This window comes from Hemiscyllium ocellatum, chromosome 21 (assembly GCF_020745735.1).
Source record: "Hemiscyllium ocellatum isolate sHemOce1 chromosome 21, sHemOce1.pat.X.cur, whole genome shotgun sequence".
In the NCBI taxonomy this organism is placed as follows: Eukaryota; Metazoa; Chordata; class Chondrichthyes; order Orectolobiformes; family Hemiscylliidae; genus Hemiscyllium; species Hemiscyllium ocellatum.
The window spans coordinates 50,117,322-50,139,119 of record NC_083421.1 but is presented as its reverse complement, the minus strand read 5'-3'; the positions used below and the strand labels follow the sequence as shown (position 1 = coordinate 50,139,119).

Here is a 21,798-nt window from a genome sequence, read left to right as displayed (position 1 = left end):
AATGTGGCAAATTTGGATTCAACAATAAAAATTGTTTACGACATAAAAGAAATGAAAATTTATAAAAACTATTTACAAATAATGCAATTCAAAAGATATCAAAACACAGTAAAATAAATTTCCATCTATCCCAAAGCTATCACTTTGCAGTGCTCAAATGCTATCTGTAGCCGTGATTTAATGATTTGTTCCATATTCTGATATTGACAGTTTGATAGCCCTTTCCTGAGTAGTCATGTAACTGACCCTAAATTTTCTTAGCTTTAAATAACTCCTCCAGTGTTCTATCCGAACACTTCTGGTCTGGAACTTCAAACTAAGCCCTTATATTGAGGTAACCATTTTTTTAAAAACTTTTTTTTGAATTCACTCTTTCTTCCAGGAGCGACTTTCTTACATCTAACTTCAACCAGGCTATCTACAAACTGAAATAACAAGCTTTCTGTACTCTGGGGTTTTCCAAAAGCAAAAGAAAGCCCGGACTTTTCTAAGAAAAAAGCAAGTAAATGTTTTTCAATGTTTACGATGTCCAGTTGTCTAATTGTAACCACACTCATAATGCAAACCTATTTCCATTATCACTCCAAGAATGCATTCTCATACTGGTTTATAACTCCATAAACATTGGCAAATTAATGGTTAAAACCTTCTCATATGCACACATCTAAACTTACATGCCATTCATTCAAAATCCCAACTTCAAAGTAAATCCTATGAACATATAAACCAAACACCATACATCACACCTACCTGCAAAGAAAAACGAAAATATATCTTTAAGAGGCATTATCATTTCCCATCAAAATATTATCTTAACACTACTTTTATATCACATTAACAGAAGTGACATCCACTAGGATCACAAACACAATCTATACACTTGTCTTGATGCCACAGGAATGAGGGTGCCAAATTAGGTAATGCAAGTCCCAATCTCGGAGTTTTAAACGTAAATACCTCAAAATGTTGAAATAATCTGTTAATTTCTTTCAGACCAAGCTGTGAAGTTCAATCTCAGTCACATTTTATCACATGTTCTCCCCCGTCTCCCACCACCCATCACCCCTCTAAGACTAAGGCATAAATGTCTTTCTTGGCTGGATTTGGACTTTTGCATAGTTTACAATTAATATTTTTCATTTTCCACTACTGCAGTCCCTTCCTCAATAAGCCTTATGTGACTTGATAAAATGTATTTGCTCACTGAAGATTTTTTAAATTCTGACATGTATAAACCCTCCTTTTTCTTTGAAGTTAGCAAAGTGTATTTACTTTAGTGCTTTCAGTGCTGCCTTGTTGAATAAATAAGGTGAAACATCAGGGCTGGGTGATGGGCATCAATTTCAAGCAATGCTTATGTCAAATAAATCCTTAATCCAGGCATTCTTTTTGTTTTCTCTCAGATGTTTTCAACACAGTCTCATTCCATCTGACCAAATTAAATCGGACAGTATTGTCAAATGAACTCAGCTGAGATTTAATCAAAATACACAAATTGCAATCTCTCAACATCCAATTAAATATATATTTCAGGGATGGCCGAAAACCCTAAAATTAAGTCAAGAAAATATTGCTCAATTACAGTTAGCAAAATAAGGTATGGCACTATACCCATCATTTGCGAGAAGGTGCACTCCATTATGTTACATCGCATTCATTTGATTTGAACTGAATTCATGGGCAAAAGTGTTGAAGAGCAGTACACAGCATCCTTGATCTTGCAATCCATTTACAGTTCAGATATGAACCAAAGTAAAACAGGTAAAAATGCTTTATGAAAGGAATATTTGTCTCATCTGAATAATGCCCAGTTTATTTAATAATTATATCTCTTCTTATATAATGCTGACTGTTACTCCAGACAGGATTTCTGTATAAACAGCAGTTTCACATGATAGCTTCACAGGTCCCCATAGCAACAACATCATGAATTAAAACTAAAATAATTTTATGTGCACAATACTGGGTAGTTAGGCATGCAACATTCATAAAGGACATTAGGTGAATAGTCCTTAATTGCAATGGTAACTGCAGAATCATGTGGAACATTTTAGTAATGGTGAATATCAGAGAGAACCACAGATCAAAGCATTAATTATAATGCATAATAGTCATTCTGCCAAAACACAATGGTTGTGTTCTGTGCAACCCCGCATTATAGAAAAATTGCGCTTTAGAAACAGTGCTTAAAGTGTTGGCAATGTAATTGTGCTACAGCTAACATACATTTTAAAAATGTGTGCTTGAGAAACACTGTCCCTAATTTGTCAATTGTGTTAGTGAATTTGTGTTAGCAAAATGTGTGTTATAACAGAACAGCCTGTACTTCATAATTACTTATGATCAAGAAATGTTGAAACGTATTAATTGATCACAAGGTGAATTATTCAGCATCTTCTTATGCTACTCATTTAAAACAAATTGTAATCCATGCATTTTTAAACCTTAAGTTAATTTAACTCTGCTTTATGATTATGTAGCTCTCTACTATATATTAGAGCAAATTCGGTTCTACCAGCAGACAGAAAACAGTACTCTACTACAGAAAAAAAGAAAGCTTCTTAATGTTTACAATTTCCAGAATTTTATTGTTCTGTTTATTCCAGGCAGAAAAATTCTCCTTCCTTGGAAAATTTAAATTTTCCAAGGAAGGGGTAGAATTTTTCTGCCTGGAATAAACAGAACAATAAAAATTTAAACTTAATGATGCTACACAGGCATCATACTCTTCTCATTCTGTAAGGTCACATTCACAGTGATAACTACCAATAAGGGTGTCTTCTCTGGGAATCCATGACAAAACACTGAAAGAACTGCAGGTGCTGGAAATCTGAAACAAACAGAAATTGTTGGAAAATCTCAGCAGGTCTGGCAGCATCTGTGGACAGAAATCAGAGTTAACATTCCAGGATCCAATTGCTGAGATTTTCCAGCAATTTCTGTTTTTTTTGTCTTGGAACCATCCCTGGCATTGATGTATCAGGCTTAGAGTAACAATTGGATCCAGGGAGGAGTTCATGTCAGGTCACACAAAAATGCTTTGAATGCAGTCTGACCTTTTGCACCAAAATGGGGAGGGGAAAAGACAAAGTGCCTCAATTCCATCAGTGTAGCTGTTGTGATTCTGTGGAGATGACTACATTACTCCTACACATGGATAAAGTGCTTAATATATGGGGTACAAAGACAAAATACTGCACACTTGAAACCTGAAATTAAAACTGAAAAATCTGGAAATACTCTGCAGATCTGGCAGCATCTGTGTCAAAATTGTTAACATTCAGGTGGATGACTTATTGCCAGAACTATACTTGATATCCTGGTGTGAAAGCATATAGCTACATAAGCAGCAAAGCTTGCAAGCAACGTCCCTTTCATTATTACATGATTTTAAGCATGTAATATATTTAGTGTTTTTCAAACTCAGCATTTTTAAACTTTAATTTTAATTCATATGCAACAATTCTGTGGTTATACAGAAATATAATATTCATTATATTAAACTGTTCCATATTTTCCATCTCAGAAACATCAGCACCCAGGCATGAAATATAAGAAAAGCAGAGATGCTTCACAAACTTTGGAGGGAAAGACCAAGGTAAAAGATTGTTTGGCAATGCAAATCAAAACATAAAAACATGACCAAGTCTCTAAGGTTAAAGCTGTAAGTCCATGATATGCCTGTTGTTAATACACTTGTTTTTTACTGACTGACCTTTTAAGTAACATTATTGACAGAAGGCATTTCTACATGTGCTACTGTCAATGAAAAAAATTACCACTGTATTAATTTTCACATTTCACAGTATAGATCAAAAATCTAACAACCAAGCTAAATAAATAGCAATTTGTTAGTCTGAAGGGGAAATAAATCATATTACACTAGAATCAGCATACAACATGAGAACTTGTAAATTGATTTCACACCAATATTCATTTTTGCATATGTTAAAGCAACAGGTAATGAGAGTAGACTTTTACTTTTGATGACGTGAGCTTTGTGCAGCTTCCTGTCCTGACATAATGAATCTAATACCTGCCAAAGGGATTGTTCAAAAGTACGTAACCTTTACAGAACACCTAGATTTGTTAATATTGTGAGAAACCATTATGTTTGTTAAATTGTAACATTTCTGAAAAGCAACCTGTTCTGCACATTATAAGCACAAACAAAAAATATTGGAAATATTCAGCAGGTCAAGCAGCATCTGTAAGGTGAAAGGGTGTTAATTCCAGCTTCACTAGTATTTTGATTTCGTATATTGCTGTATTCCAATAATTTAACATTTTTGAATGTATACTGTATGAATATTCACAATAATTATGATCTACTACCAATTACATTGCATCCTGTTTGAGCACAATATACTGTGCCATAGTACAATGTGATGTGGGTCCATGCTAACAATACTCTCTACACTGCTGTTAAAGAGTAGGACTTATCATAAAGGTATACATCATTTTTGGGTAACCCAGATTTCAGTAAGGCAAAAGTTTTTTTGTAGCAGGTAACATACTCGGCTTCCAATCTGGAAAAGGCATATATTGCAAGGTGATCACGAATATTAAGGGACGAAGTATCCAAGAAAGGAAAAAAAACTTCCCTTAAAAATACTTAAGTAACAAGTACTGTGCAATTCTTAATGTCACTAAACAACACCTAGAGCACAATCACTGCTTTAGAAAACTTTAGAAACTAAAATTATAGCATTTTCAATTACTATTTGGGTCAAATTCTACATAAAATCTCTGTACAAAAACATGATAATCATATTACAGCAAACATTCTAATCCTCAGAGTCACATTCAATTTATTTGCTGTTGTAACATGATATACACAGGTACATATCATTCAGGAGCATAAGCTTCTTTGAATTCAGATTTTTTTGATAAATGGGAATAAGCCTACTCCACTCAAATAAATTGCATTTATATAGGAGACTACATGACTATTGGATGACTGAAGATACCTTGCAGCCAACAAAGTACTTTTGTGGTGCAGCCTCTGCTGTGATGTAGCAATTTAGCAACCATTTTAAGCACAGCCAAGAACATGATAAAAACATTAGACAATATATTTTTGTGTTGCTGGTACAAGATATAAATAAATAATTTATATTTATTTGATGAAGTCCAGAATAGGATTTGAGTGCAGAACTTTCTGGGGGTACAGGGATCAGTGCTATTCACTGACATTTTCAAACACTGCATGAATTAAGGCAACCATCTTATGTTTGATTCTTTTTCAAATTAGCCTAGCAAGTCTACTGGAATATCTTACATTAGGGGTGGAATTTATGGCAATATTTAATATTTTTTACTTTATAAAACTTTTGTTGTGTTCCGCTGTACCAGCAGAGGGTTTTATAACTTGAAATGACGTGTTGACGTTTCCCAAGTAATAAATACCTCGCAAAGTAAGATGTTATGACTGAAAAAGGGTAAATCAGTCCAGCCTAGTGCACCCACACAGAAATACCCTTAAGTCCTTACACTACAACATCCGATTATTTAAATTAATTTTTTTGATACATTTTTCCTTCATTATTCTATCTGAAATTCAATCCATTTCAAATATTGACCATTTCTTGTGCCAAGAAGGATTTCCTGAGATCACTGAAATTTTCCTTTCATTAATTTCACCTTTGGTCTGAGTTAATTTTAAATAGTTTTGAAATTTACTTTTGCTTGCACCTCTCTGAAGGTTACTCACTATGTCTTATTTCTTGGCTGAAGATTACAAATGTCTCCAATTCTTTTCTTGTATCTTAAACATTGAACACTGATGATCGGGTCTTGTAGTTTACTTTTGCACTGCCTTTAATGCTTTAGCATTCCTCTCATATCATGGTGACCAAACCTGGACACATTAGTGGCGATATAATCTGATCAGAGCAGCGTACAATTTGGTCGCAACTTTCATTACACCATTTTGACACTGCAGTCAGACATTCTCAACTGAATGCTTTCTAATAACTTTTTATGTTGCATATCAAGTGTACCAATACTCCTAGATCCCCTTTCATTTCCTATTTTATTACTTCAAAGCCTTTGCCTATTTCCTTCCAATGTATAGTACTATATTCTTCTCTATTAATTTGAAGTCAACTTCATAAAAACACAAATGCAAAGAAGTTCATGTAAAATCTGTAGCCAGTTATTTCAGAAAGTGCCTATATGCTTGGGAAAAATAGCCTGATAAATATGGTAGGCATATTACAATTGCTATCTTGTTGCAAAAAAAGCATGGATTCAGACAAAAAGAATATTATTTTCACTGTATGTCTGGACTATTTTCAAAGTATAACATTGTTTGGTTACAATGATAAAAGTGGTTCACAAAAGAAATTGAAATTTCACAGACAGTGTTGAAGAACATATGATATTGATGTCACAAAATATGGTTGAGATATATAATAGAAGCATGTGAAAAGAAGTCTAAATTCACTAAATTAGAACTTTCTCTGCTCTTCTCATATTAGCATTTGCTCTCTCAACTAATAGCACCAAAATTAGTTAATTTTGAGAAAATGTGTGACATTGAAGATGATAGCCAACCCAATGTATCTGTCACCTTAACCAAATTACATCTTCACTTTTTCTATGACTGATTTGAACTCTTGTTTTAAGAGTTGAAATATATCAATTTGAATAGTATCTTAGTCAGCTATGCCAATGTTTTCCTTCAATGTGTTAAGGCAAACATTTTAATGGCTCCAGGCCTCTTACCTCCTGTTCATGTTCTATTCTCATGCTGGGATTGGCATTCACCTCCAATAAAACAGGCTTCATGTTTTTCATCAGAAGTATATCAAATCCTAAAATCTGTGTAAATAATAGTACAGTTCATTAGAGACCATAAAATTTTAATATTTCATTTTAGCCTTTATCTTCATTTTCCATTTATAATTAAATGCAGGAGACTAGAGTTTGTAATATGATTAGGTTTAAAGTCCCAATAGAAAGAGGGGGAAAAAGCATAAAAATAAAATCAGATTAGAATAGAGCAAATTTTAGAAAAATTTAACAAAGTGAGGTGAAATGAAATGAGAAACTGGCAAGCCACATGATAAAAGGGAATCAATGTCAAGTTTCAAAATGCTGTGGATAAAGATAGTAAACTACATTTAAGAGGATACTAAGTGACAACCACAAAATAGCCTAACCCTAACCTTTGACTTTAAATCTATGCCCCTTGATTAATGACGCCTCTACTAATGGAAATAAAAGCAGGTAGGGACAAGGTAGGACTAATAAATTAAACTGCATTTATTTCAATGCAAGGGGCCTAACAGGGAAGGCAGATGAGCTCAAGGCATGGTTAGGAACATGGGACTGGGATATCATAGCAATTACAGAAACATGGCTCAGGGATGGGCAGGACTGGCAGCTTAATGTTCCAGGATACAAATGCTACAGGAGGGATAGAAAGGGAGGTAAGAGAGGAGGGGGAGTGGCATTTTTGATAAGGGATAGCATTACAGCTGTGCTGAGGGAGGATATTCCCGGAAATACATCCAGGTAAGTTATTTGGGTGGAACTGAAAAATAAGAAAGGGATGATCACCTTATTCGGATTGTATTATAGACCCCCAAATAGTCAGAGGGAAATTGAGAAACTAACTTGTAAGGAGATGTCAGCTATCTGTAAGAATAATAGAGTAGTTACGGTAGGGGATTTTAACTTTCCAAACATCGACTGGGACTGCCATAGTGTTAAAGATTTAGATGAAGAGGAATTTCTTAAGTGCGAACTAGACAATTTTCTGATTCAGTATGTGGATGTACCTACTAGAGAAGGTGCAAAACTTGACCTACTCTTGGGAAATAAGGTAGCGCAGGTGACTGAGGTGTCAGTGGAGTAGCACTTTGGGGCCAGCGACCATAATTCTATTCGTTTTAAAATAGTGATGGAAAAGGATAGACCAGGTCTAAAAGTTGAAGTTGTAAATTGGAGAAAGGCCAATTTTGACGGTATTAGGCAAGAACTTTCAAAAGCTGATTAGAGGCAGATGTTCGCAGGTAAAGGGACGGCTGGAAAATGGGAAACCTTCAGAAATGAGATAACAAGAATCCAGAGAAAGTATATTCCTGTCGGTAAAAGGGAAGGCTGGTAAGTATAGGGAATGCTGGATGACTAAAGAAATTGAGGGTTTGGTTAAGAAAAAGAAGGAAGCATAGTCAGATATGGACAGGATAGATCGAGTGAATCCTCAGAAGAGTATAAAGGAAGTAGGAGTATACTTAAGAGGGAAATCAGGAGGGCAAAAAGGAGACATGAGATAGCTTTGGCAAACAGAATTAAGGAGAATCCAAAGGGTTTTTACAAATATATTAAGGACAGAAGAGTAACTAGGGAGAGAATAGGACCCCTCAAAGATCAGCAAGGTGGCCTTTGTGTGGAGCCACAGAAAGTGGGGAGACACTAAATGAATATTTTGCATCAGTATTTACTGTGGAAAAGGATATGGAAGATATAGACTGTAGGAAAATAGATGGTGACATCTTGCAAAATGTCCAGATTACAGAGGACGAAGTGCTAGATGTCTTGAAATGGTTAAATGTGGATAAATCCCCAGGACCTGATCAGGTTTACCCAAGAACTCTGTGGGAAGCCAGGGAACTGATTGCTGGGCCTCTTGCTGAGATATTTATATCATCGATAGCCACAGGTGCGGTGCCGGAAGACTGGAGATTGGCAAACATGGTGCCACTGTTTAAGAAGGGCGGTACAGGTAAAGGGAACTATAGACCGGTGAACCTGACCACGGTGGTGGGCAAGTTGTTGGAGGGAAGCCTGAGGGACAGGATGTACATGTATTTGGAAAGGCAAGGACTGATTAGAGATAGTCAACATGGCTTTGTGCATGGGAAATCATGTCTCACAAAACTTGATTTGAGTTTTTTTAAGTAACAAAGAGGATTGATGAGGGTAGAGCAGTAGATGTGATCTACATGGACTTCAGTAAGATGTTCCTCCATGGGAGACTGATGAGCAAGGTTAGATCTCATGGAATACAGGGAGAACTAGCCATTTGGATACAGAACTGGCTCAAAGGTAGAAGACAGAGGGTAGTGGTGGAGGGTTGTTTTTCAGACTGGAGGCCTGTGACTAGTGGAGTGCCATAAGGATCCGCTACTTTTTGTCATTTAGACAAAAGATTTGGATATGAGCTTAAGAGGTATAGTTAGTAAGTTTGCAGATGACACAAAAATTGGAGGTGTAGTGGACAGCGAAGAGGGTTACCTCAGATTACAACAGGATCTAGACCAGATGGGCCAATGGGCTGAGAAGTGGCAGATGGAGTTTAATTCAGATAAATGCGAGGTGCTGCATTTTGGGAAAGCAAATCTTAGCAGAACCTGTACACTTAATGGTAAGTTCCTAGTGAGTGTTGCTGAACAAAGAGACCTTGGAGTGCAGGGTCATAGCTCCTTGAAAGTGAGTCGCAGGTAGATAGGATAGTGAAGAAGGTGTTTGGTACGCTTTCCTTTATTGGTCATATTGCAGCTGTACAGGACATTGGTTAGGCCACTGTTGGAATATTGTGCGCAATTCTGGTCTCCTTCCTATTTGGAAAGATGTTGTGAAACTTGAAAGGGTTCAGAAAAGATTTACATGGATGTTGCCAGGGTTGGAAGATATGACATATAGGGAGAGGCTGAACAGGCTGAGGCTGTTTTCCCTGGAGTGTCGGAGGCTGAGGGGTGACCTTATAGAGGTTTACAAAATAATGAGGGGCATGGATAGGATAAATAGACAAAGTCCTTTCCCTGGGGTTGGAGAGTCCAGAACTAGAGGGCATTGGTTTAGGGTGAGAGGGGAAAGATATGAAAGAGACGTAAGGAGCAACTTTTTCATGCAGAGAGTTCTATATGTATGGTATGAGCTGCCAGAGGATGTGGTGGAGGCTGGTACAATTGCAACATTTAAGAGCCATTTGAATGGGTACATAAATAGGAAGGGTTTGGAAGGATATGGGCCGGGTGCTGGCAGGTGGGACTAGGTTGGGTTGAGATACCTGGTCAGCATGGACAGGTTGGACCAAAGGATCTGCTTACATGCTGTACATCTCTATGATTCTATTTTCCCTATAATCGTATTCACTTTTAATCTTCACTATTTCAAGGAAAACAACCCTAAACAATACAATCCTTCCTCAGCTCAGACCTTCCAGCCCAGGCGTCACTCTGGTAAAGGTAAATCTCTGCTGGTCACTCTTCAGTGCATCATGTCATTCCTGTAATGTAGTGACCTGAACTGCATGCAGTACTCTAATTGTGTCCTAACTAGCATTTTATACAATGTCAGCATAATCACCTTGCCTTTGTATTCTATGCGTTGACTAAGAAAGGCAAGTATCCATGATTGTGGCAGAGAAGGATATTTCAGCCAGAGTTCTTGCGCTCCGTCCATTCATTTCTTTTCATTCTTTCTTTCTCTTTCATTTTTTTTTCCATTTGTCTTTTTCCTCTTCTGCCAGCAGCCAGGAACGGAGTGTGGAGGATATGACGGCCAGTGGACCGGAATAGTGGTAGCCAACTGTCCTGAGCGGGTGACTGCCAGCGGACCAGAGTGAAGGTCAGACTACGTGGAAACTCTTGTAAAAAGATTGTATTTGTCTATCATTTTAACTTTATTTCTTATTTTCCTAATTTCATCTATGTGTATTTGCAACATAGCATAACCTTTCTTCTTTATTTTCTCTTCCTTTTGTACTCAGGTACTTTGTACCTAAGATGGTGCCAGTATTTCACTACTCCTGATCTTTCGTAACTTGAGTACACATGACAATAAACCTAATTCTAATACTTTCTTAATCATCTTCTTTAGCACTGTCCAGGATCCTACCATTGATAGTGTAAGCCTTTGCCTTGCTAGCTCTCCACTAGCACATGACCTTTCAGTTTTCCAGATTGAATTCTATTTACCAAAGTTCTGCCTACCCAAGGGAGGAAATTGAAAAGCAAAACTTCAAACATCATAATCTCTGGATTGCTCCCAGTGCTACACAGTAGTGAGTGTAAGAAAAGAAGAATAGAGTAGATGAATGTGTGACTAGAGAAGTATTACAGGACGGTAGTTTCAGATTCCTTTGGGATTGGGACCATTTCTGTTGGGGCTGGTGTAAACTAGGTTGGTAGAGGGATGGGATCCTTGCAAATTGCTCACCCAAGCAGTCCTTTATATCCATCTACAGTTTATGGTTGTCCTCCAAACAACTTTCATGTCTATGCACACTTCTTATTCGTACTTTCTACATTTATTTTCAAATCATAATACGCACCACAAACAACAATGGCCTCAGCACTGAACCCTGTGAAAGCTAAGTAGAAACAGACTTCAAGTCTTTGAAACTTCCGTCAATCCTTGTGGGCAGCACGGTGGCACAGTGGTTAGCACTGCTGCCTCACAGCGCCTGAGACCCGGGTTCAATTCCCAACTTAGGCGACTGACTGTGTGGAGTTTGCACGTTCTCCCTGTGTCTGCGTGGGTTTCCTCCGGGTGCTCCGGTTTCCTCCCACAGTCCAAAGATGTGCGGGTCAGGTGAATTGGCCATGCTACTATTGCCCGTAGTGTTAGGTTAGGGGTATGGGTGGGCTGCGCATCGGTGTGGACTTGTTGGGCCGAAGGGCCTGTTTCCACACTGTAAGTCTAGTCTAATCTAATCTAATCACCTTCTGCTTTCCTCTTCTCAGCCAATTTTGGATCCAACTTACTCCTTTGCCGTGGATCCCATGTACTATTGTGCTCCTAAACAGGGAGCCGAGCATAAACACTCAGGAATGCGTTTGTCCCTTTTGTGGTTTTTTTTTGCTTTTAGGTATATGGCCTCATTTTAATGAGCCTTCCAAGAATTTCCTTCTTCACTGAATAAATGATTCATTGATCAACATTGCAACCTCCCCCTCTTCTATCCCTGTCTCGATATCATCTGAATATCATAAAACCAGGAATATTGAGTTGACAATCCTGACTATCTTTTAGCCAACTCTCAATCATAGCTATGATGCCCTAAGCACACATGCCTATCTCTACCTTCTGCTCCTCTACTTTATTCCTCCGGTTTCTTGAATTAAAATACATTCCATTTAGCCTTGTAAAAATATCTCCTGTCTAGCCTATATTTCCACTGCCTTCCAGACTCACTTACTCATTCTACCTCCGCTTCCACCTTCTAATTCCACCTCCGCTTTCCTCACCTCTGAGCAATTTGCAAGGATCCCATCCCTCTATCAACCTAGTTTACACCAGCCCCAACAGAAATGGTCCCAATCCCAAAGGAATCTGAAACTACCGTCCTGCAATACTTCTCCAGTCACACATTCATCTACTCTATTCTTCTTTTCTTACACTCACTACCGTGTGGCACTGGGAGTAATCCAGAGATTATTATGTTTGAAGTTTTGCTTTTCAATTTCCTCCTTTAAATCTGTTTTCAGGACCTCTATTTTTCTTTCATCCTATATCATCAGTCCCAACATAGACCACTCCTGTCTGTTCACTCTTCCCCTTCAGCCATTGACTGCGATTCATGGAAACAACATACTATTTTGGAAGCATGTCAATGGCCGTAAAAGTTTCTGCCTACTCCCCTTACTAACAAATCCTACACCACTATTGACCTGCCACACTTTTCTCCCCACTAGCAAACTGCATTGTGCCATGGCCTATAATCTGATTGGCCTTCACTGAGGAATGATCAATCCCATTGTTTAAGGCCAAAAACAATTTGCAAGAGAGTTATGCAGACTTGAGTATTTCTTCACGGCCTGCCTGTTCCCTTTTTCTGTTTGGCTGTCACCATTCTTTCTGATTGCATTTCTTTAATATGCAGGATGATCATGTCCTGAAACCATGAACCTCTCAGCCTCAAAATGCCTCCAGCTGCCATTCTGACTCCAAACTGAGGAAATCGAGTTGCTCCAACCAAAGGCATCTCTTGTACACATGATTGTCCAGACTGCCCAAAGCATCTAGGATTTCCATAATGCGGGAAGTGTCTAAGCTTCCCAGATATAATTCAACTAAATAGAATATGGACATATTACTTCTACTTTCATCTCGATGAGAGAGATTTTATTCTTGTTTGTGTTCAGAGTCCTATTCAGGTCCATCACCAGTCTGTCTGCTTCTCCACAGTGGTTCTCACCTTGCCCACTCCTTTCTGTGATGCTGACTGACCAACATAGGTCCTCACCTCACATGCTCCTTAATATACCATTATCTGCTCTTATTAGACAGGAAGATACAACTAGTGACAAATTTAACCTGAGGGTCTTGATGCCCCAGACGAGGGGCAAGGTGGAAAAGAGGGACCTTCTCAGTGACCTCAGCCAGAATTGAACCCAAACTGTTGCTTCACTCTGTATCACAAACCAAATGTCCAATTGATTGGGCTAGCTAACTCAATGCAATTTCCTGGTAAAACTCAGTACAACTGTGACACTGTCAATTTTTACAACATACCACAGTAGAGGATACTGATGGAACACTTATTAGCACATTGTCATTGTAAGTATCACTTGAAAGTAAACTTGCATCAGATAGGAATGTTAACTTTAGAAGCTGAGTTAAGATTAGTGTAGATTGGAGCAGCTTTCAACACCAATGATCAGCAAATTACTGGACATAGTAAACATAAAATGCAAGACCAAATCAGAAATAAGACCATAAGACATAGGAGTGGAAGTAAGGCCATTCGGCCCATCGAGTCCACTCCGCCATTCAATCATGGCTGATGGGCATTTCAACTCCACTTACCAGCGTTCTCCCCGTAGCCCTTAATTCCTCGAGACAACAAGAATCTATCAATCTCAGCCTTGAAGACATTTAGCGTCCCGGCCTCCACTGCACTCCGTGGCAATGAATTCCACAGGCCCACCACTCTCTGGCTGAAGAAATGTCTCCGCATTTCTGTTCTGAATTGACCCCCTCTAATTTTAAGGCTGTGTCCACGGGTCCTAGTCTCATCACCTAACGGAAACAATTTCCTAGCGTCCACCCTTTCCAAGCCATGTATTATCTTGTTAGTCTCTATTAAGTCTTCCCTCAATCTTCTAAACTCCAACGAATACAATCCCAGGATCCTCAGCCGTTCCTCATATGTTAGACTCTCCCAGTACTTATACTGGGAGAGCTGATATTTCAACTAAACAACAGAAAATTCAAACCCTGACCCCACTAGAGGTAATACTGTATACTGCTGTAAGCATAATAATGTTCCATTTCAGAATTCAATCACACAACATATAAGGATTCTTTGGGGACTTGACAGGGTATATGCAGAAAGGTTAATCATCTTGTGGGGGGGGGTCTAGGACCAGAGGGCATAAGCTCAGAGTAAAGGGTCAATCAGTTAGGAGGAATTTCTTTTGAGGTTGTGGATGTGTAGAATTTGTTACAGCAGAAGGCTGTAAAGTCTAAACTGAAAAAAAAACTGCTGCTGCTGTAAATCAGAAACTAAAACAGAACTTGCTGGAAAAGCTCAGGTGTGGTAGCATCTGTAGAAAGAAATCAGAGTTAATGTTTTGGGTCAAGTGACACTTCCTCAGAATGGACTGTAGAGACTGGGTCGTTAAGCAAATTCAAGGCTAGATTGACAGATAGTTAATCAACAAGAGAATCAAGATTTATATGGAAAAGGTAGGAAAGTGGGTTCATGAGGATCAGATCAGCCATGATCTCAATGAATGGAGGAACAGACATGAAGGTTGAACGGACTACTTTAGCCTCTACGTCTTATAACAAAAAACAAATTGTGATGATACTGCCCCTTCAACAAAGTTGTCCTTGGTTTTCTTCAAGAGGGGTCATAAAGGCAGAGATGGCAATATATCTACAGCTATATACTTTAAAACAATAGCAGGGGAGTGGCCAGTTCTCTAGGTTCAGGTTAATTTTGTCCAGAGTATGATTTAGGTTTTTTTTAGGCAGTGAGTCAGAAAACTGGTGGAAACTAAGAGTAGCAGCTACAGTGAGAAAGGGATTCAGGCTTCAACAGAGGTCTTGCTTGAACTTTCTCTCTGAAAACTGTCCTGCCTGTAAGACTCTGTGTTTGAATTAACCTTTTGCCAATGGTGTGCTTATGGGAATGTTGCAGGGATTGGAACAGCTGTTAAGTCGTGATATTGCGTTGGGTTATCAAATAAGTTATTCGAAATTTTTTTTATTGTTAATGTTTCATTTGGAATGTTTAAATAAATTCTGTTTTGTTTAAACTTGAGTTGTTTGACCAGCTGCATCACTCCTGGAATATCACTTTATATCTGAATAAAATAAAACGTTAAGATCTGGACTACCTTCTTAAAACATTTTGAGGGGTCTGGCCTGGTCCATAACAAGTTGGATTAACGGAATAAAACTGATATACTTGGAGCAGAAGTCCAAACAAGGAAATTCAAGATCTACACTTCTTCCTCTTTCAAATGTATTCTGTGTCTGCATGCTTAGAGCATTACTATTGCAGCTCCCATGCCCTGTTCAGAATCAAGACTTTTGTATTATATGCAGATGTGCAGGAAGATCCAGCTCATTAGAATTTTGCTTAATTCATGTGTTTGGATTTTCTGATTGTCAGATAGTTGTTTTTCTGGCATATATAGGAGTTTGATTCCAGCATTGGATAACTGTGTGCACATTCTCCCACTGTCTGTGTGGGTTTCTGTTGGGTGTTGGTTTTCTCAGATTGTCCAAAGATATGGATTAACCATGTTAAATTGTCCTTAGTGACTAGGAATAAGCAGTAAAAAATGAGGTCTGCAGACGCTGGAGATCACAGCTGCAAATGTGTTGCTGGTCAAAGCACAGCAGGTTAGGCAGCATCTCAGGAATAGAGAATTCGACGTTTCGAGCATAAGCCCTTCATCAGGAATAAGAGAGAGAGAGCCAAGCCGGCTGAGATAAAAGGTAGGGAGGAGGGACTAGGGGGAGGGGCGATGGAGGTGGGATAGGTGGAAGGAGGTCAAGGTGAGGGTGATAGGCCGGAGTGGGGTGGGGGCGGAGAGGTCAGGAAGAGGATTGCAGGTTAGGAGGGCGGTGCTGAGTTGAGGGAACCGACTGAGACAAGGTGGGGGGAGGGGAATAAGCAGGTTAGGCGAATTGGCCATGGTAAAATGCTAAGTTACAGGGATAAGGTAAGAGGCTGTATGTCGTGCTCTTTGGAAACTCAATGGATGAATGGTCACTTTCTGCACTGTAGTGATTCTATGATTCCATTGTAGGACTCCTGTTGCTCATAAATCCTGTAGAAACCCCCATCATAGCAGAATGCAAAAGTTATTGCTCAGAAGATTTAAGATTTCACTAGGCAATTCCTCTGTGCCTGGAACTTTCTAAAGGTCTCCATTTAAATTGGAAAATTCAGAGGGTGCTGTTGAAATTAAGTAAAACAGCAACACAAGAAAAGTTAAAGTATTTTGTACATACATACAGAAAACAGACCACATTTATTTCAGACCCTCCAACAAAGGCCATATTCCACAGATCACTTACAACCTCCTCAGACCTTGACCTGACACCTGCAAGACCAGACACTCATTCACTGCTCCAGGTCAGATTCTCCTTCACCTATCTGGACTCAAACCCCACCTTTCTCCACTCTGGACCCCTTCATCTCACGGGCCAACCACCTTTCACCCACTATGGACCAGCCACCCTACCACCCAAGTGAGGCCTTTGCCTAGTCAAGACCAAACCACCCCAGCTCTGTACCGGGTCACCTTTCATTCCTCTGGGGCCTGACCACCCTTTGCCTCCCTCACCTTTTCCTACTTTAAGCTTGGTTCACAGACACCTTCTCTCCACCACCTCAAAGATAATATAGTATTGAACAACAAGAAATGTAACATAATTAAATTTTGAAAGTAATAAATAAACTTTACAAGGTATTGCCATTTAAGTTGTTTCTTTGTTACTGTAGTGAATGTAACAAGGTCAGCTAGGTACACCTCATAAAAAATGAGTTTCCTGAATGGACTAGATTAACAACCTCAATCAGGGATTCCTGCCTGACATAATAATAGGGGTGTCATACATTCCATTCACTCAGAGTTGGAAGATTGTCAAGGACTCTCCATGTGTAAAGAAAGAGAGACTTGGTGACAGGATATCAGTGGAGTTATTTCATTGGCAACAAGAATGCAATTAATGATGTAACCATGCAAAAGCACCTATTAGCTGAAGTCCAACTAGACTTCAAACAGACAATACAACAGGCTTTATTATTGGAAAATGTGGCAAGGGGAGCATATGAGTTTCAGGGAACAGACACCCTCATCAGTCCGACTGAGCTTGGAGAAAACCACTTGAATGGAGATAATTGCATAGCCTCACTCAGGACATATCCTGAACAGAGGAAATCCAGGTCAGCCCACAGAAAAACCCCAAAACAAAGCCAGGCCAAATGGTTAAAATTTTCTTCATGATTCAGGCCAGTAGTTGCCAGTATGTAGATTTTGAGGCAGCAAAAGAGTCCCACGAAACTGAGTAAGAGAACTCATAGGCCATATTCAGGACAGTATGCACCCTGGGAAGTCTACCTAATCTGGTTTTGAACAGTTAAATTGCTCAGCAACATCCAAATCAGAATTAATCAAAATAAACTTCTGGTTAAATGGTCACTTGATTCTAATGGAGGTCAATACTAGTGTGGCCGTTTCAGTGATCGCAGAACCAGTCTTCAACAAAATTCACTTTGGATTCCAACTCTTAGCCTAGCTAAGGTCTTGTGCAAACCTAAGAAACTATATTGAGGGACCTTTACAGAATAAGGATACAACTTCAGTTCCGGTGTCTTATGAGAAGCAGCTGGTTCAGTCACCACTATGATTAAAAGGCTCTGGCCCAAACTTAATGGAGTGAAATTGCTTGAGAAAGACTCACCTAGTTTGGCTCAACATTTTTCGAATAGAAATTGGCTGCTTGAATGAAGTCCTAATTAAACGACTGGATGTTTTTCAGGAAAGTGTGGGGAATACCAAAGGAGCTAAGGCCACCTTACCTGTTGACAAGGAAGCAATTCCATAAATCTGCAAGGCCCACCAAGTGCCATTTGCCTTACAGGCAAAAGCAGAGACAAAAATTAGAAGGCTGGAAAGTGAAGGAATCACCAAACCTGCCAGTTGATGGAATGGGCAGCGCAGGTTGTACTGATTGTGAATCCCCACAAGTGAGTTTGCCTGTGTGGGAATTTTTATCAAACAATAAAATGCTTCTCGCAGCTGGATAAATACCCAATCCCTTACATAGACAATTTACACGCAAAACTGACACAGGGACTGTCCTTCACAGAGCTGAATACGATTCATATGTACTTGCAGTTGTGGTTAGAGGAGAGTATTAATAGGCCTGTGTGCACTAGTTTATAGGACTATTTGCAACTATAATTTGTTTTTGATGTGAACAGTTATTGTTTAGCCGCATAGATTTTGGAAAAACATTCTATGGAACATATGGGATAATATTTAATGACTAGAGGTGACACTGTTTATTCTAAAAAGAACACGAGGTGCTGGAGATCTTCGAAACATAAAAGTGGATAAATCTCCAGGACCTAATTAAGTGTATCCCAGTGGGAAGTCAGGGAAGAGATTGCAGGGTCCCCAGCAAAGATATTGGTATAGTCTACAGAAACAGGTGAGGTGCAAGAGGACTGAAGAGTGGCTAATAACAAAGAAAATCTAAAGCGCAAGAATAGGCCCTTCGGCCCTCCAAGCCTGAGCCGATTCAAGCGTATTGTCTAAACCTGTCGGTCAATTCCTAAGAATTTGTATCTCTCTGCTACACATACTCATACATCTGTCCAGACGCATCTTAAATGAATCTACCGTGCCTGCCTCTACCACCTCTGCTGGCAACACGTTCCAAACACCCACCAACCACTGTGAAGTACTTGCCGCATGTATCCCCCTTAAACTTTCCACCTCTCACCTTGAAAGCATGACCTCTCGTTATTGAATCCTTCACACCTGGGAAAAAGCTAGTCTCTATCCACCCTGTCCACACCCTTTATGATTTTGTAAACCTCAGTCAGGTCCCCCTCAATCTCCTTTTTTTCTAGTGAAAATAAACCTAACCTACTCGACCTCTCTTCATAGCTAGCACCTTCCATACTAGGCAACATCCTCGTAAACCTTCTCTGCACCCTCTCTAAAGTGTCCATATCTTTCTGATAACGTGGCGACCAGAACTGTACACAGTATTCTAAATGCGGCCGAACCAATGTCTTATACAATGTTAACATGACTTGCCAACTATTATACTCAATACCTCGTCCAATGAAGGTAAGTATACTATATGCCTTCTTGACCACTCTATCCACCTGTGCAGCAACCTTCAAGGTACAATGGACCTGCACTCCCAGATTTTTCTGTCCGTCAACTTTTCCCAAGGCTCTTCCATCCATTGTATAATTCGCTCTATAATTAGACTTGCCTAAATGCATCACCTCACACTTGTCTGGATTGAAAGCCATCTGCCACTTTTCCGCCCAACTCTCCAGTCCACCTATATTTTCCTGTATTCTTTGATAGTCCCTTTGCTTTCTGCTACTCCACCAATCTTTGTGTCATTAAATTAGATTAGATTAGATTACTTAGATTAGATTACTTACAGTGTGGAAACAGGCCCTTCGGCCCAACAAGTCCACACCGACCCGCCAAAGCGCAACCCACCCATACCCCTATATTTACCCCTTACCTAACACTATGGGCAATTTAGCATGGCCAATTCACCTGACCCGCACATCTTTGGACTGTGGAAGGAAACCGGAGCACCCGGAGGAAACCCACGCAGACACGGGGAGAACGTGCAAACTCCACACAGTCGCCTGAGTTGGGAATTGAACCCGGGTCTCAGGCGCTGTGAGACAGCAGTGCTAACCACTGTGCCACCATGCCGCCCACAAACTTGCAAATCATACCAACAGTGCATTCTTCTAGATCATTTATGTATATTACAAACAACAGTGGCCCCAATACTGACTCCTGTGGAACACCACTGTTCTTCCAGCCTTTCTTTTTTTAAAAAAAGAAAGGCTGGAAGGAGAAGCCTAGGAACTATAGACCAGTGAATATAGAACATAGAACAATACAGTGCAGAACTAGCCCTTCGGCCCTCGATGTTGTGTTGACCTGTAAACTCCTCTAAGCTCATCCCCCTACATTATCCCATCATCATCCATGTGCTTATCCAAGAATCATTTAAATCTGCCTAATATGTGGCTGAGTTGACTACATTAGCAGGCAGGACATTCCACGCCCTTACCACTCTCGGAGTAAAGAACCTGCCTCTGACATCTGTTTTAAATCTATCACCCCTCAATTTGTAACTATGCCCCCTTGTACAAGCTGATGTTATCATCCTAGGAAAAAGACTTTCACTGTCTACCCTATCTAATTTTCTGATCATCTTGTGTCTCTATCAAATCCCCTCTTAGATGCCATCTTTCAAATGAGAACAGACCCAAATATCTCAGCCTTTCCTCATAAGACCTTCCCTCCAGACCAGGCACCATCCTGGTAAATCTCATCTGCACTTTTTCTAATGCTTCTACATCCTTCCTGTAATGGAGTGAGCAGAACTTAACACAATATTCCAAGTGCGGCTGCACTAGTGTTATGTATAGTTGCAGCATGACATTACGGCTCTGGAACCCAATCCCTCTACCAATAAAACCTAACACACCATATGCCTTCTTAACAGCTCTAACAACCAGGGTGGTTTCAGGGATCAATGTCCAATGACCCCAAGATCCCTCTGCACATCCACACTACCAATAACCTTTCCATTGACCCAGTATTCTGCCTTCCGGTTATTCTTCCCAAAGTGAATCGCCTCACCTTTAGCTGCATTGAACTCCATTTGCCACCTCAGCCCAATTCTGCAGTTTATTCAAATTCCCCTGCAACCTGCAACATTCTTCCAAACTGTCCACTACTCCAACAACTTTAGTGTCAGCTACAAACGTACTAACCCATCCACCTATGCCTGTGTCTAAGTCATTTATATAAACGACAAAAAGCAGTGGTCCCAAAACAGATTCTTATGGCACACCACTAGTAACTAGACTACAGCCTGAATATTTTGCATCAACCACCAATCTCTGCCTTCTTTCAGAAAGCCAGTTTCTAATCCAAACTGCTAAATCACCCTCAATCCCATGCCTCTGCATTTTCTCCAACAGCCTACTATGTGGGAACCTTATCAAGCTGAAGTCCATGTACACTACGTCCACTGTTCTACCCTCAACCACAAGCTTGGTCACTTTCTCAAAAAACTCAATGAGTTTTTGAGACATGACCTGCCTTTGACGAAACCATATTGACTTTCTAAAATCAAATTGTTGCTTGCGAGATGATTATAAATCCTCTCTCTTATAATCCTACCCCAAATTTTTTCTACAACAGAAATAAGGCTCACCGGTCTTTAATTACCTGGGTCATCTCTACTCCCCTTCTTGAACAAGGGCACATTTGCAATCCTCCAGTTCTCTGGTATTAAAGCTGTGGACAATGATGACTCAAAGATCAAAACCAAAGGCTCCACCATCTCTTCCCTAGCTTTCCAGAGGATCCTCTGATAAACCCCATACAGCCCAGGAGACTTGTCTACTTTCTAGAATTGATAACACCTCTTCCTTACTAACCTCGATCCTTTCTAGTCTAATATCTCGTATCTCATTCTTCTCCTCTACAATATTATACTTTTCCTGAATGAGAAATATTTGTTTAGCACTTCTCTGATCTCCACAGGGTCCACACACAACTTTCTACTTCTGTCTTTGACTAGCCCTATTTC

At 39.6% G+C, this 21,798-nt stretch overlaps 1 protein-coding gene across 4 annotated transcripts in view; it reads right to left on the bottom strand.

Moving 5' to 3' along the window:
* ttll11 (tubulin tyrosine ligase-like family, member 11) overlaps window positions 1-21,798 on the bottom strand; it is a 228,592-nt gene that overhangs the window by 109,606 nt on the left and 97,188 nt on the right. For all 4 annotated transcript variants that reach the window (XR_009645820.1, XM_060841449.1, XM_060841448.1 and 1 more), the window contains one exon: window positions 6,730-6,825. Coding sequence is in view for 3 of the 4 variants with exons in the window: in XM_060841449.1 (XP_060697432.1) it covers window positions 6,730-6,825 (96 nt within the window). In the remaining variant the exon portion in view is untranslated. The remainder of the gene's footprint in view (window positions 1-6,729; window positions 6,826-21,798) is intronic.